Source organism: Anopheles ziemanni, chromosome 3 (assembly GCF_943734765.1).
Source record: "Anopheles ziemanni chromosome 3, idAnoZiCoDA_A2_x.2, whole genome shotgun sequence".
NCBI classification, from domain to species: Eukaryota; Metazoa; Arthropoda; class Insecta; order Diptera; family Culicidae; genus Anopheles; species Anopheles ziemanni.
Window position 1 is genome coordinate 82,269,946 of NC_080706.1, and position 12,693 is coordinate 82,282,638.

At 43.0% G+C, this 12,693-nt stretch overlaps 1 protein-coding gene across 1 annotated transcript; it reads right to left on the reverse strand.

Annotated features, from left to right (window-relative positions):
* Positions 1-268: 268 nt before the first annotated feature.
* LOC131285626 (clotting factor B-like) lies at positions 269-7,911 on the reverse strand. The gene is made up of 6 exons (XM_058314485.1): positions 7,862-7,911; positions 5,367-5,656; positions 4,987-5,289; positions 990-1,074; positions 625-926; positions 269-558 (listed from the first exon to the last, which is right to left on the reverse strand). The coding sequence occupies exons 1-6, from the start codon at positions 7,909-7,911 to the stop codon at positions 269-271; spliced, it is 1,320 nt and encodes a 439-aa protein (XP_058170468.1).
* Between the last annotated feature and the right edge of the window lie 4,782 nt (positions 7,912-12,693).

The following is a 12,693-nucleotide window of genomic DNA, read 5'->3' on the forward strand; positions in this document are numbered from 1 at the left end:
CTCACGAAAATTTTAAAATCATTAAAAACACCACCGCGTCCACGATGAAACCAACAATCATAGCTTTATAGGTTGATAGAAAGACCTTACCGGTGATAAACACGATCACAAACTGAACCCCGCCTAGCGTGCATCTTATCAGCCCGACAGAGGCTACAACACATTTCGGGGAATTCCCTGCATGATGTTACTTTTCGTACAAGGCTGAACACCCAAGCGACTTGAACTTTGAACACCCAAGGGACTTGAACACTTAACATTGCGATAGTTAATCGGTCCCAATTTTCGCAAGGACCCAATCCATGTAGTGCGATATGCTCATCGCTGTACTCGTTCTATTGTAGTGAATTCCACATTTGGGGCCCGAAGTGACCACACCGACCACGTACATCTTCTTATCATATAGCCACACAAGAGGAGCACCGGAGTCACCATTGCACACATCATGCCCTGCTGTCACACCAAGCGTACACATAGTTTTTGAGTTCACAGAGTTTTCACATTCACTCCCAGCAATGACATTCAGCCTGACTGCTCTTCTAGTGTGGGATAGTACATCTGGGTTGAGAAAGGAAAATTTCATAACAAGAATTCCATCAATTTTAGCGCCTCTGGACGACTTACCGCCACCAATGTCACCCCAACCGAATGAAAGTAGACTAACACCAGTTCCATCGTCTGTTCTCGTCGTATTTAATGTCTGTTCGTCGTATGCAATGTTATGAGGCAGACAGATTGGTTCTATTGCGCGGGCAGTCGTGTTCAACGGTTGATCAAACCGAATGATAGCAATGTCATTATTCTTTTCATTGCTGATATACTCATCGTGGATGATAAACTCGCTTGGTTTCCGCAGCAGACACGTATCCTCCTGTAGGCATTTGTCCTTCTTTTGCAAATCATATATCCCAAAGTACATGGTGACCCTGGAAATGATCGATCGATATAATCGGCGCAGAAGCAGGACTTCTCTATCAATTCTAACTTACTCATCCTTTAGCTTATTGTCCAGACAGTGCGCTGCCGTCAGCACGTGACGATCAGTGATCACCGACCCCACGCACCGGTCGCTACCTTTAGATCCCAAGTCCAAGAACACCGACCATCTATGGACAAGTCCCCGGTCCTCCACTCCACCCCGAACCTGATAGGTGAGCTTAGGTAGCCCTCCACATGAAGAAGGGAGTACATCGGGCTTGACAGTCGTCGTTGGAGTAGGTGTTGGAAGGGGGAATGCCGGCGATGCACAACATACCTTAAACAATAACAAAACATCAAACCATGAGCAAGCACTACACGACTACGCAAGCTTCACTCGGATAAGAAAACACCAATACTAACCAACGAGTCTGTGTTGGCTGTTTCTATGGAGCTTTCGCAACATTTCAAGTGGGCCAACAATTTTTGATAATCCTTCGAATACATTGTACCGGTACTGTTCGCTAAAGCGTACATTTCAGGACATTCTTCTAACGGAACACAACGTCCTGAATGGGAGTTTATCGTCGAGCACGGTTCATTCCTTAAGCTCGTACATTGCGCACACACCATCGACAATACAAAAATACATGCAATTGGTGGACCAACGTGCATTGCTACGTAAATGAAACGATCTATGGTTAGACCTATTTCAAACACATTCGAACTCAGACTGAACTTTTTGTCGGAGCCGCTTTAGAACTTACCCGGTTTAATCAGTAACTTTGGCGCAAACCACAACCAGTACCACACACTGATTCACGCATTATCAAATAAACTGCGATTGGATGAATATTTCTGTGTGATCGACTCACTGAAACAAATACTAACACACAGCAAAACAATCCTTATAAAGTGCTTTGTTCATTAATGTACGGATTCTCTTCATAAGATTCTGTATGAAAGTGTATATTGGAAAATAAAGTTCAAACATAGAATAAATGCTGTTCTATGTGCGAATTATATTTTATGGAATCTTTTTCTATAAATCTTGGTTGTGAGAGAAAGAAACCCAGACTTCCACAACATGAGTACCACAATCACTTTCAAAATGGGCTTATCGTCGAGTATACGGCGAGTACAACTATAATTTGGGAAAACCCAGCCGATAAACGTATTTCTCATATGTTCGGGTTTGCAGTTCATTTTCAATACACTAAGGGGTTTGGAATTTAGCTTACAACGCTAAATTCAACAGCCATTATTGTCCATGTACATGTGCAGTGATACTCAGACTTTCAATGTATTATTCTCGAACAACAAACAAAATTTGGATCAAACTGCGAACGGCTCTCAAAATTAACCCTGATCGTGAAACCTTGTAAAAGTTTAGCTATTCGTTTTCGGATTCTGTCCGTTAATTTTTGAAGGTTATCTATTTTGATTTAGGTTGCATAACCAGCACGCGAAAAACATTCTTTTTGTATTTGTCAAGGAACTTTAGACTATTCCGCTTAAGCAATAGTTGGCAATAGTTTCCAATAGATATAAGCCTCCAATTTCCCCAGGGCCATGTTTTCCACGCCTAGAGCAATGGACTCGGTGCAGTGCAAACTTAAGCGACTCAGAATCGATCCGACAGCTGACTTATCTGACACCACTATCACCTAAAAACCCGTGAGCGGACTTGCGGCATGCACGCAATCCTAGAAGTGCGATATACTCGGTTTTTAAGGTTGCATTCCACACATGGCACCAGAACTTACCACACCGACCAAGTACATGCGTTTATTATACAGCCACACAAGAAGAGCGCCGGAGTTTCCATCCTGTCCATTTATCACACCAAGCGTATACGTAGCCTTGGAGTTGATAAAAGCCTCGCATTCGTCACGAACATCCCAGCTAATTGCTCAGATAATTAGTTGCCGTAAGGACGTGATGATCTGTGATCAACGAGCCTACGCAGCGGACTCGCCTACCAGTACCTAAGTCCAAGAACACCGACCATCTATGAACAAGTGTGTCCATAGAGCAGAGTTCAAATTTTCTTAGCAAACCAAGGCAAAGCTTTCAAAAATTATACGTGACATACCCAGCGTGAAAAGATACATTGTGCTGATGTTTCTTCGTGTTCTATGCGGGATTACTCGATACATTATTGTTGTTACTGTGAATACTATTGCGATAAACGGCAACTGAGAAGCATTATCTAATACGAGTATTGAGAAAACACTCTTACTCCAACATGGACGCTTGCTTTAAGCTATAGTAGGGCTATGCCATGCCTAAGATTGGTTTCACTGTATTGCTCGGGAAGAATAAGTTCCTGTACCAAGCGGTAAAACATTGTATGACCGAAAAATCAGCCAAATTTAACCTTTTGATATAGTCACACAAGATGAGCACCGGAGTCACATGCCATGCAGTAAATCTCCAGTTTGTAGACTACAGGCACCTTATATCTAGGGGTATTCGTGGGAGCCGCTTTAGAGTTCAGCCGATCCAAACAGTAAACTTGGGATAATGTAGCAAACGAGGCAACCTCATGCACGACTCACCATAAACTGATGCATTATCAGCCATGGATTGTCTATAAAACATCGACTAAATAAATATTAATGTTGAATCGACGCAATGAAATAAATGCCAACACTAACACACAAACAAAAACAACACGACCACCACAAAGTCCCTCGATGACCACTGGTGGAGCGATTCATCAATAGCACAGCCGAGAGCAAGAAGCATCGCTTCGAGGAGTCGGATGAACAACTGATGGAGCAGCTACCTCAATCGGGGGAATCACCGATCTATAACACACCGTCTTTCGGTCACAGAAACTCTCTTCGTGTCACATAAAAAAAAAGTTGATGATGTGCTCCCACTATATTTGGACGAAGTCACTAGTCCCATCAAACATCAGAGACAAAACAAAGCAGCTGGTAGTAATGGGTTGGTAGCGGAACTATTCAAGATAGGTTCGGTAGAGCTTGCCGTCAGTATTCACCAGCTAATTGTGAAAATTTGGGATCAGGAAAGGATACCGGAGGATTGGAAGCTGGGTGTCATTAACCTAGTGTACAAGAAGCTTGACAGAATGGATTCGAGCCATCACAGTCCTTAATGCTGCCTCTAACATCCTATCCCAAATTCTTTGCAAACCCACTCCCTTTGCTACAGATTTCATCGAAAGCTACCTAGCTGGGTTTGTTGGAGGCAAATTCACCACCGACCAGATTTACACTCTACGGCAGATCGTCCAGAAGTGCTGAGAGCACCAGATCCCGATCCACCACCTCTTCATTGACTTCAAGGCGGCCAACGATATCATAGACAGGAAGGAGTTATGGAAGAGCATACGCAGACCATGATCATAGCTTTCCCCAAAAAGCTTGTACGGCTGGAGGCCACAATGGAGGAGGTGCTGTGTGAGGTAAGGATTTCGAACATACTATCAGATCCGTTGGAATCTCACCGGGATCTGAGGCAAGGTGATGATTGGGTTGATGATTGATTAATGAAAGGTACCTGCTCGACGGTGGCTGCGGAGCAATGTATCAGTGGACGGCGACGATCTTGAGGTATTGTAGAAGTTTTGCTACCTCGGCACTGTCGTAACTTCGGATAACAACGTGAGTCGTGAAATCCGGAGGCGCATTGTTCAGCGAAATCGTGCCTACTATGGGCTACACAAACTCCTGAGGTCCAGATGGCTTCTCCTACGCAAGAACTGTGCCATATACCGCACGCTGATAAGACCGGTCGTTCTCTGTGGGAATGAATTCTGGACCCTGTTCACGGACCGAAGATCCAACGAGCCCTGCACGACTAAGAGGCAACTATAAAGTATTATCTGCTAAACCAGGATGGAAGCTTCGGAAGAAAAAATACGTGTAATGAGGTAAAAAATATTCGTTTTTCATGTGGTATGTTTTTATGGTGGGCAAATCTTTGTGCCTCCTTCAAATCGTCCACGATTGTTTTTTTTTCTTTTTTAATAGGAGTTTCCCGTTGACAAAATATTTTGAACACTGGAAACTGATTACTAATCGAGCTGAATTTTACTCAAAATCCAATCCGTGTATTGCTGCACATTGGTGGAAACGACCGGAAACTTATTGCTGATCGCTCCAACGCCATAGCTGATGACACCGATCAAGAACCACCTCCCGCCCTTATGGTACATCAGAGGACCGCCGGAATAACCCGCGTAGGCATCGTGCCCCGAAATAGTAACGGTACAGATATTGCGCTCCGAAACATCAGCTATATCGGGTTGTCTCGAGGGCATATTGCTGAAACGCTCCAGGCAGTCTTCGAGGGAAATACGTTGCAAAGTTACCCAGAGCTTTGTGGTGCTCAATACTCCTGTGAACAAAAACAAAAACATCGCAGACCAAAGGGTTAGTCGTAAATAGCTTAGTGTTTAGATTGATCTGACTTACCTTCTGCGTTGTATCCCCAGCCGAAACATCGGAGCGCGTGTCCGACGGACGCAACCTCGTCGTTAACAGGGTCCATCGGTACACAGATTGGTTGTGGCAAGCTCTTACTCCCAAAAGGAACGCTTTCGTTGAGGCGCAGCAGGGCTATGTCATGGACGAGACTAGTTTCACTGTAATTCTCGTGCACTACTACTTCCTGAACGAAACTAGGTTCCACGTTGGTCAGGAGTTTCCCAGATGAGTCCTTTGACACGTTATATGCATTTACGAAAAGCGTATATTCAGCCGGGCTGCGCCAGAGAACCGGGAGTAAAACGAGAGTTAGATTTTCTTTTCCCACAGCTCAGTGTTTCGGATGAACCTACTTCTGGTCTGGGGCGCAGTGAGCTGCAGTGAGGACGTACTCGTGTGTAATCAAGCTTCCAACACACCTAAACTTCTTTCGCTTGCCGATCGCAATAAATACTCCGAACGAGGTGGTTAACGAAGATGCCCCCTGGAAGTCGTTTCCATTATCTAAACGATTTTGAAGGCACAACCCGTCGGAATACGGGGATTTCTCGGGGCTTGGAGTATGGATTATTGCTGGTGGAGCAGTCGTGGTGGACACTAGGACAATCTCAGAATTTGCACAGCAGAATAGCTAAAGGGGAGAAAACTGGTGATTTTCTAAATAATATAAGTTGTTTGTGCAGCAGTAATCACATACCCCTGTTGAACAGGCATTGGAAGCACTTATTAATTCATTTATATCTCTCGGACTGAGAACGGAGGCATCTGTTAGTGACTTTATTCGCGGGCAGATTTTATCAATAACACAGCGACCAGCTGTTCCGAATGACGTTATGCACGATTGTTCTTGAGATGCACTGTTCGCCATTGCCATAAGCACAAACAAACACACCAACATACACATCCATTTATGTACAGCTGCGTGCAACATGTTGATAGTAATTGGATCTCAAGGATTATGGGCAATATAATTCCTTAGAATCCGCACTTCTACTGACCCTGTAAGGTTTATCGGGATAGGCAACCGGAAGGTATAATATTATACGTTGGTTTTGCACCGGCCACTCCGCCTTTGATCACTTAAAATCACATCATATACTAAACCCTTGCGCAGTGGAACTGAACCTTATGTTTACTCCTGTGTGTATGCTGACCGTGTTGAAGCCCTGTTTCAATTGGGTGTATGTTGTACACCCCACAGCTTTTGAGTGAGCGGTCGTGTCTTTGAATTACACGACCACAAACACATTCCCGGTAAGCACGTTTCTTATCAGCTCTACACGGTAGAGCAAAGTCGGATTTCAAGGAATTCCCTGCGTGCCGTACATTTATTTTCGGAAAACATTTGGGCTCAACGCTGTGGTAGTCAATCTGTCAGTGATGCTGAGAGTGTTATCAATTTAACGCATTGCATTGTGGTAAACATGAGCTATTCGTCGATCGACGAGTTCTACCACAAGCCAAATAAATGTAACGAGTCATCAGCATAGTTCCATGTAGTGTACCCATGTAGCAATAATCGATGAGCTGAACATTTAAACGAAGAGCTGAACGCCAAAGCATGGATTCGGAATTGGACTTGTTTGGCGAGCGACCGTGGGTAGTTTCGGATTGAGCTTCGGCAGGACAAGACCGGTCAGCGATTGTAGCGCCACATAAGCCCAAGAACATTTATCATCGGTAATCCATAGCAGCGCTTCCTTCGATCAAACACCACCAATCGTATCGCTTAATGATATAAATAAATAAAAAAAAAATAATAATAATAAATAAATAAATAAATAAATAAATAAATAAATAAATAAATGAATAAATAAATTAATTAATAAATTAATTAATTAATTAATTAATAAATTAATTAATTATTTAATAAACAAACAAATAAATAAAAAAATCAATAAATTAATTAATTAATTAATAAATACATAAATAAATAAGCTATTAGACGAGGACTTTATCTGTCATAGTCCATTCTTTATGTCATTCCTCTTACGAGGACATACCTTCCTCAAAATCGGAATCGGGCACGAAGTGGCGATTTATTTACTTTTTGCACTGTTGTTTGTAACAGATTTTGTTCATTACTCTAGGATGAACAATATGCTGCATTCAAACATGAAAATGATCAAATAACTGTAAAACCCATTTTGTGGAACTTTGAGTTATTACACGAGCGGGTATAATTTTTATGTCAAACGCCCTGCCACAGCCTACTTTGACAGTAAAAGTCTGGGCAAAGATGGCAGATAAAATCCTTGTCTAATAAGGGCATTTGAAGTGGATTTTTACTGCCTGGAAATTTGCAAGGATCTTGCTTGGAAATCGTGATCCGTCCGAGAGTCATTAATGCGTTGCATCATCGGTTTATGGCAGTGACTTGGGTGGAAGCACGCGCCATTGATTTTATTTTATTTTTTTCTTTTTGTTTTAGGTTTGATTAGTTCTTACGTTTTGGTCTAATCCTTATTACTTCATTGGCTTACATCCAATGTGGTCGCATACTTTTGCCATCTTGAACGTAGGGATCAATCATCTTTGATCTATTACCGCTCAGAAGTTCAACGACCGGCCGAAGGGATGTTGTTTAACATCATTCACTTCTCTGGAGACCCTTTGCAGAGGTGGCTTGAATGGAAGGTGGAAATTGAACCGGGGCGAAGTTTTGCTCACTAGAAGAAGATGTTTTATTCCATCGCCAAATCGTATCGCCGCCCTTTATTCCACGAAGAGATCTCCCTTTTTTCTCGATCTAACGCGGTGCCAGCATGTCCCGGTTGAATCTGGGTGCGATTGCCAACGTTGATCCTCCAAAACTCCGACATGGATCAGCCGGGGCGTGGGCATCCTCCAGCGAGGTGCCGATCTCACGAACGATGGTCTCGCTTTGATTGTATGAAAGTATGTGCGTGAGAGTGTGTGTTTGTGTCTGTGTGTGGCCTATCTGCTATGACCGATCGCACCCATTCGCCCGGGGGTGCACGTAAGGATGGTTCCGTTTGTTTGTTTATTTCGTTAGTACAACCCGATCCATCTTTCATCCCATCATCGGAGGTAAGATACGGGACCTACACTGGCGCTCCAGCTCGAAGTTGCAGCCTACATTAACCGATTATCGGAAACCACTCTTGTTGCACACTTGCTCGCCTCGCCTGAGTCCCAGGTCCGGGGTGCTGGAACCGATCATCGGATCTTATCCCTCGTTTTAATGTGACTTTGCAAAGTTCATCTTCCGAGGACAGGAACGGGTAACGCAATTCATTAAAGAAGAGGCAGAGCTGGGGAAATGGACACACATGGCTTCGATGGACCGATCATTGTAGTCGTGTATTACTTTGCAATATCCCACTTCCATCGGGTACAAGCCAGCATTGCCAGAGGATCTATTATGTCTATTGGAGATCTTATCTAGTCGTGGGTGCGCTCGTCGTCTTCGTGGACAAGTTTATTCGCATTCGTTTGCTTTAAATACTTTTTGGCACAAGTTGTTCTCACTTATCTTCAAGCAAATAATTTCTTTTGATTACTTCAAATACCATAAGTACCACAATAATTTTCACCAAAGATAGGAACCCTTCTCTCGAGCGATCAGACGGAGCACATTCAACGACGCGAATAAAATCCTCCAACAGCCGTTCTTTCTCGATGGCTAGGGCACCTGATTTGAAAGTTCCGACTCGATTGCCTCAGGCTGTGCCTATATTTCCTTTTTTTCCTTCATTTAAACCAATCTCAAAAAGTGGGTGGAGACTGCAGATATGCACGATCGAAACCCGATCGAGTAGTGTGGGCAAATAAAACTGGAAGACTCAACAGAAAAAAAACGAAACCCGATCGGTTGGTATAATCTTCCGATCGCTTGGATTTTCTTCAGGCTGCGCAGAAGGCAAAAAGCGAAAAGGTGAACTACAGACACGTGGAACTGTTGACAATTTGGGATATGTGGGTAACTAACATATTCGTAAAAAATTCACACTTATCTTTGTAAAAATGTAATAATATAAAAAACAACAAAATTATGTTTGAACGCTGCAGGTAAAATATGCAAATTTATGCTTTTCTCTGTGAAAGATAACGTTGTTGGTGTTTTTGAAACCATATCTTTACAGACATCGAACGAAAATAAGATAAACTGCACCCACAAAAAAATCAGATCTAATATAGTATCCAATATGTTGCTGGTGTAAGGGCACCTGCAAGAAAAGTCCGACCCAAAGGCCCGTGAACCGATTGCGTGCTACTAATCGGCGCCCTGCTTTTTGTTGTATTTGCGCAACTTTGTTGGCCGCACGTAAACTCGCACGAAGGCACTGCAGCGCATAGGAATGTCGCTTTTGCACGCACGGGAAGCTGTACAAAGCCCTACAGCATCGACCTGGTCGGCTCCCCGGATTTATGGTGGCTTTCGTACCCTCCTTCCGTACGCTAATTAAGCGCAAACAGCCATCAAATTATCCCCACCTGGTCTGGGCTGGGCTAGACTCGCTCGGTTCGTGGGCTAGGATGGATCGGTGAAACAGAAAAACTGATATGCAACCCAATCCAACAATCCTACCAAACGCGTATGCCCTCACACTCTCGCAGAGCAAGTACATGTGACCTGAATTTGAAACGGTAACCAAATTTTCTAACCGTTGTTACGCTACCGAAACACATCGACCGGATAATAATCCTTGGGATTTTCGGTGCTGCGCGTTAGGTAATGTTTAAACGACGTTGTCTAGACCACAAAAGAAAACTCCTCGCATAAAACTCCTACGTAAAAGAAACAAAGTGTTTTAAAGAGGGTCTTTGGATTGTTTGATTAGCGTATTATTTGAGTTGAAGTTGATTTTGGATTATATTTGACTTACTCTATTTTAAATCAACCGATTTGTATGACCGAGTATAACTAGATTTTCAAATTGTGTCACGAATCTGCGTTGATGTTTTCGTTGTTTACGATGCCATATTTTGTTTTTTTACCTGTCTCAATCTATCTAAACTTTCTATATTTATTGGTTTACACTGTTGTAGAATCTCCGAATTGTGCTATTGAATAATATTTTCCATGATTGTAAATTCATCCTTGATTCAAAAACGCTACGTCTATCATTTATTATTCCAGTCCATTTATTTCTTCACACAATAAATCTTAAATGGAACATGCAATATACAAGATGTCCTTATCTTTACTTGACATTGTTTAAACATTTTTAACATTCCAGCATAATACATCAACGATCATTAAATCTATATAATAACTTCTTGATGATAAATTTCTCTCTAACCCTTCGAATTGTTCCACTTCTTAAGTCATTAGCATCGGTATTTTTTTAAATCTCTCATCGAAAAAACACACATGGAGGACCTTAGAGGTGCATCCATAACCGAGAGGCTGGCGGGTAGCAACATTACCGAATACCATTAGCGTAAACGTTACCAATTTTTCCCGTGGAAAAGTACCCCCGAAAGTGAAACTCCCTTCACCACGCGCAGACTTCACACCGGGGCATTTCTCCGGCAAATGGTTCGTTGCCGACGCTGACGACATGTGCGAGACCCGGTGCAGTGCGCGGCGCAGTGGGTTCCGGAGCGGAAAATTATGCTGAATGTCTGTTCTCAAACAAAAACATACACAACATAAAACATCCCCAGTTGCGCAAGAGAACCTCCAGCGACACTTCCAACGACATCGCAGGAGCACGTTGGCCCCGAAAGTGAAATCGGCCACGCGACATTGCGTTACTCTCGCGATGTACCTACCTAGTAATTTCTAATAATAAAACGAGTAATGACACCGCCTTATAAACGTCCTAGCAGCAATTGGTTGGACAATTGGCACTATTAGTAGCAAACAAGATGGGATATATTTATCGAATTTGTTTGAATAAAGCTTTGCTAAGTTAAAACTCGTCTTCACCTTAATATTGAAATGAGTCATGGGGTCCGGCCTAATAAATATCATATCTTCAATCTTAACGCTTTCCCAGCAAAAATTTGCAATAAGGTATGGTATATGAAATGAAAGCGATATTTGAAAATATTTTCAAGAGCAAAAGATATATAGATACCACCACGATAAATAGTTGGAATAATATACAAAGTTGGAATAAAGTACAAATTTAATGAAAGTTCGCCATCCAGGAGTTAAACAAAACAAAAAGAGAAATTAATGTGAATGATTTTCAATTCCTCACAATAATAAAATATGTTACTGTAATTCGTGAAAGGAGCAACCCTTTAGAAAATATATAAAAGCCAATAAGCATTGGAACGCAAATTTCCTCACGATTTAATCGACTCTTACTGAATCAAAACCACCTCCTGGGGCGTACAAAATGGATGGTTTCGATGAAAAACATCGGATCCGTTGAAGCTAGCATCCAACAAACCAATTAAATACAAGAAAAACCATGCTTGGGAAGCATTCCAATTATGAATTAAATTAATTGTCGAAGAATAAGCCCCGTCTTTCTAGCCGGGCCTGTTGGAATGAAGTTTTGGTGTATCCCGTAGCGCCAACAGAAGGAATTTACCCAAGGAACTGACGTGCGATAACGATGTTCCAATCGAAATCACCAAATTGATGCCATTGAGTGAAGGAATACATCGAGCTGCTCAGCAGACGGGAAGACGCCGTGTTCTTCGGAACCTCGGAGGAGGTCCTTTAACAAATGGAACGTTAAAAAAGGACATTTACACGGTCCTGCATGCCGAGCAGTTCTCACGGATCAAAGCGAATGCAAAAGACTGTCTTCGCGGCTCACTCCGTGCCATTCGACAATCGCGTCCTGGCGAGGACTCCAGCCGCGACAATCGCGAACTCTCCGTGGCATCACTCTTTCAAGTTGTATCCGTGGACCGGTCACGACTGCGTCACGAAACGTCAAACGATGTCCTTGGCGAAGGGAAACTTGGGAAGTAGAAGTTCCCCAGCCCGAGCGGACGTGAACAAGCCCTCGTCCCTCGGTGGGAATTCGATATATTAATTTTGCGTGTGAGTATCGAAGGCCAAAGACCACACCGAGCGCACGTAAACAGGGCTGGACGCCGTACGGAAAGGACAAAAAAAAGTTACGCTCGATGTGAACCGGCAAACGTAAACATAACCTCAACTGCATTGCATCGATTGATCGAAAGCATATCGTTCGATATCGTGAGCAAAACTGAGCGAACAGAAAACGAGGACCTCCCCGGTGCGTGAACGTCTTCCTGTGAAAGAAAAGGGGGAAAATGCGAAAACGCACCAGATCCGTACGGTTATTCTGGAGCGCAACCAAGGACGACGGGAAATCGATCGAATCTTGAAACGTTTCCCCTCGGACGGAAGCAAGTA

Coding starts and splice junctions, on each gene's coding strand:
- LOC131285626 (XM_058314485.1), bottom strand. CDS start 7,911: ATGATTGATCCCTACGTTCAAGATGGCAAAAGTATGCGACCACATTGG. Junction 1,075..4,986: donor ATACACGGATTGGATTTTGA/GTAAAATTCAGC, acceptor TGGGATCTAAAG/GTAGCGACCGGTGCGTGGGG. Junction 559..624: donor TTGGGGTGACATTGGTGGCG/GTAAGTCGTCCA, acceptor TTCTCAACCCAG/ATGTACTATCCCACACTAGA.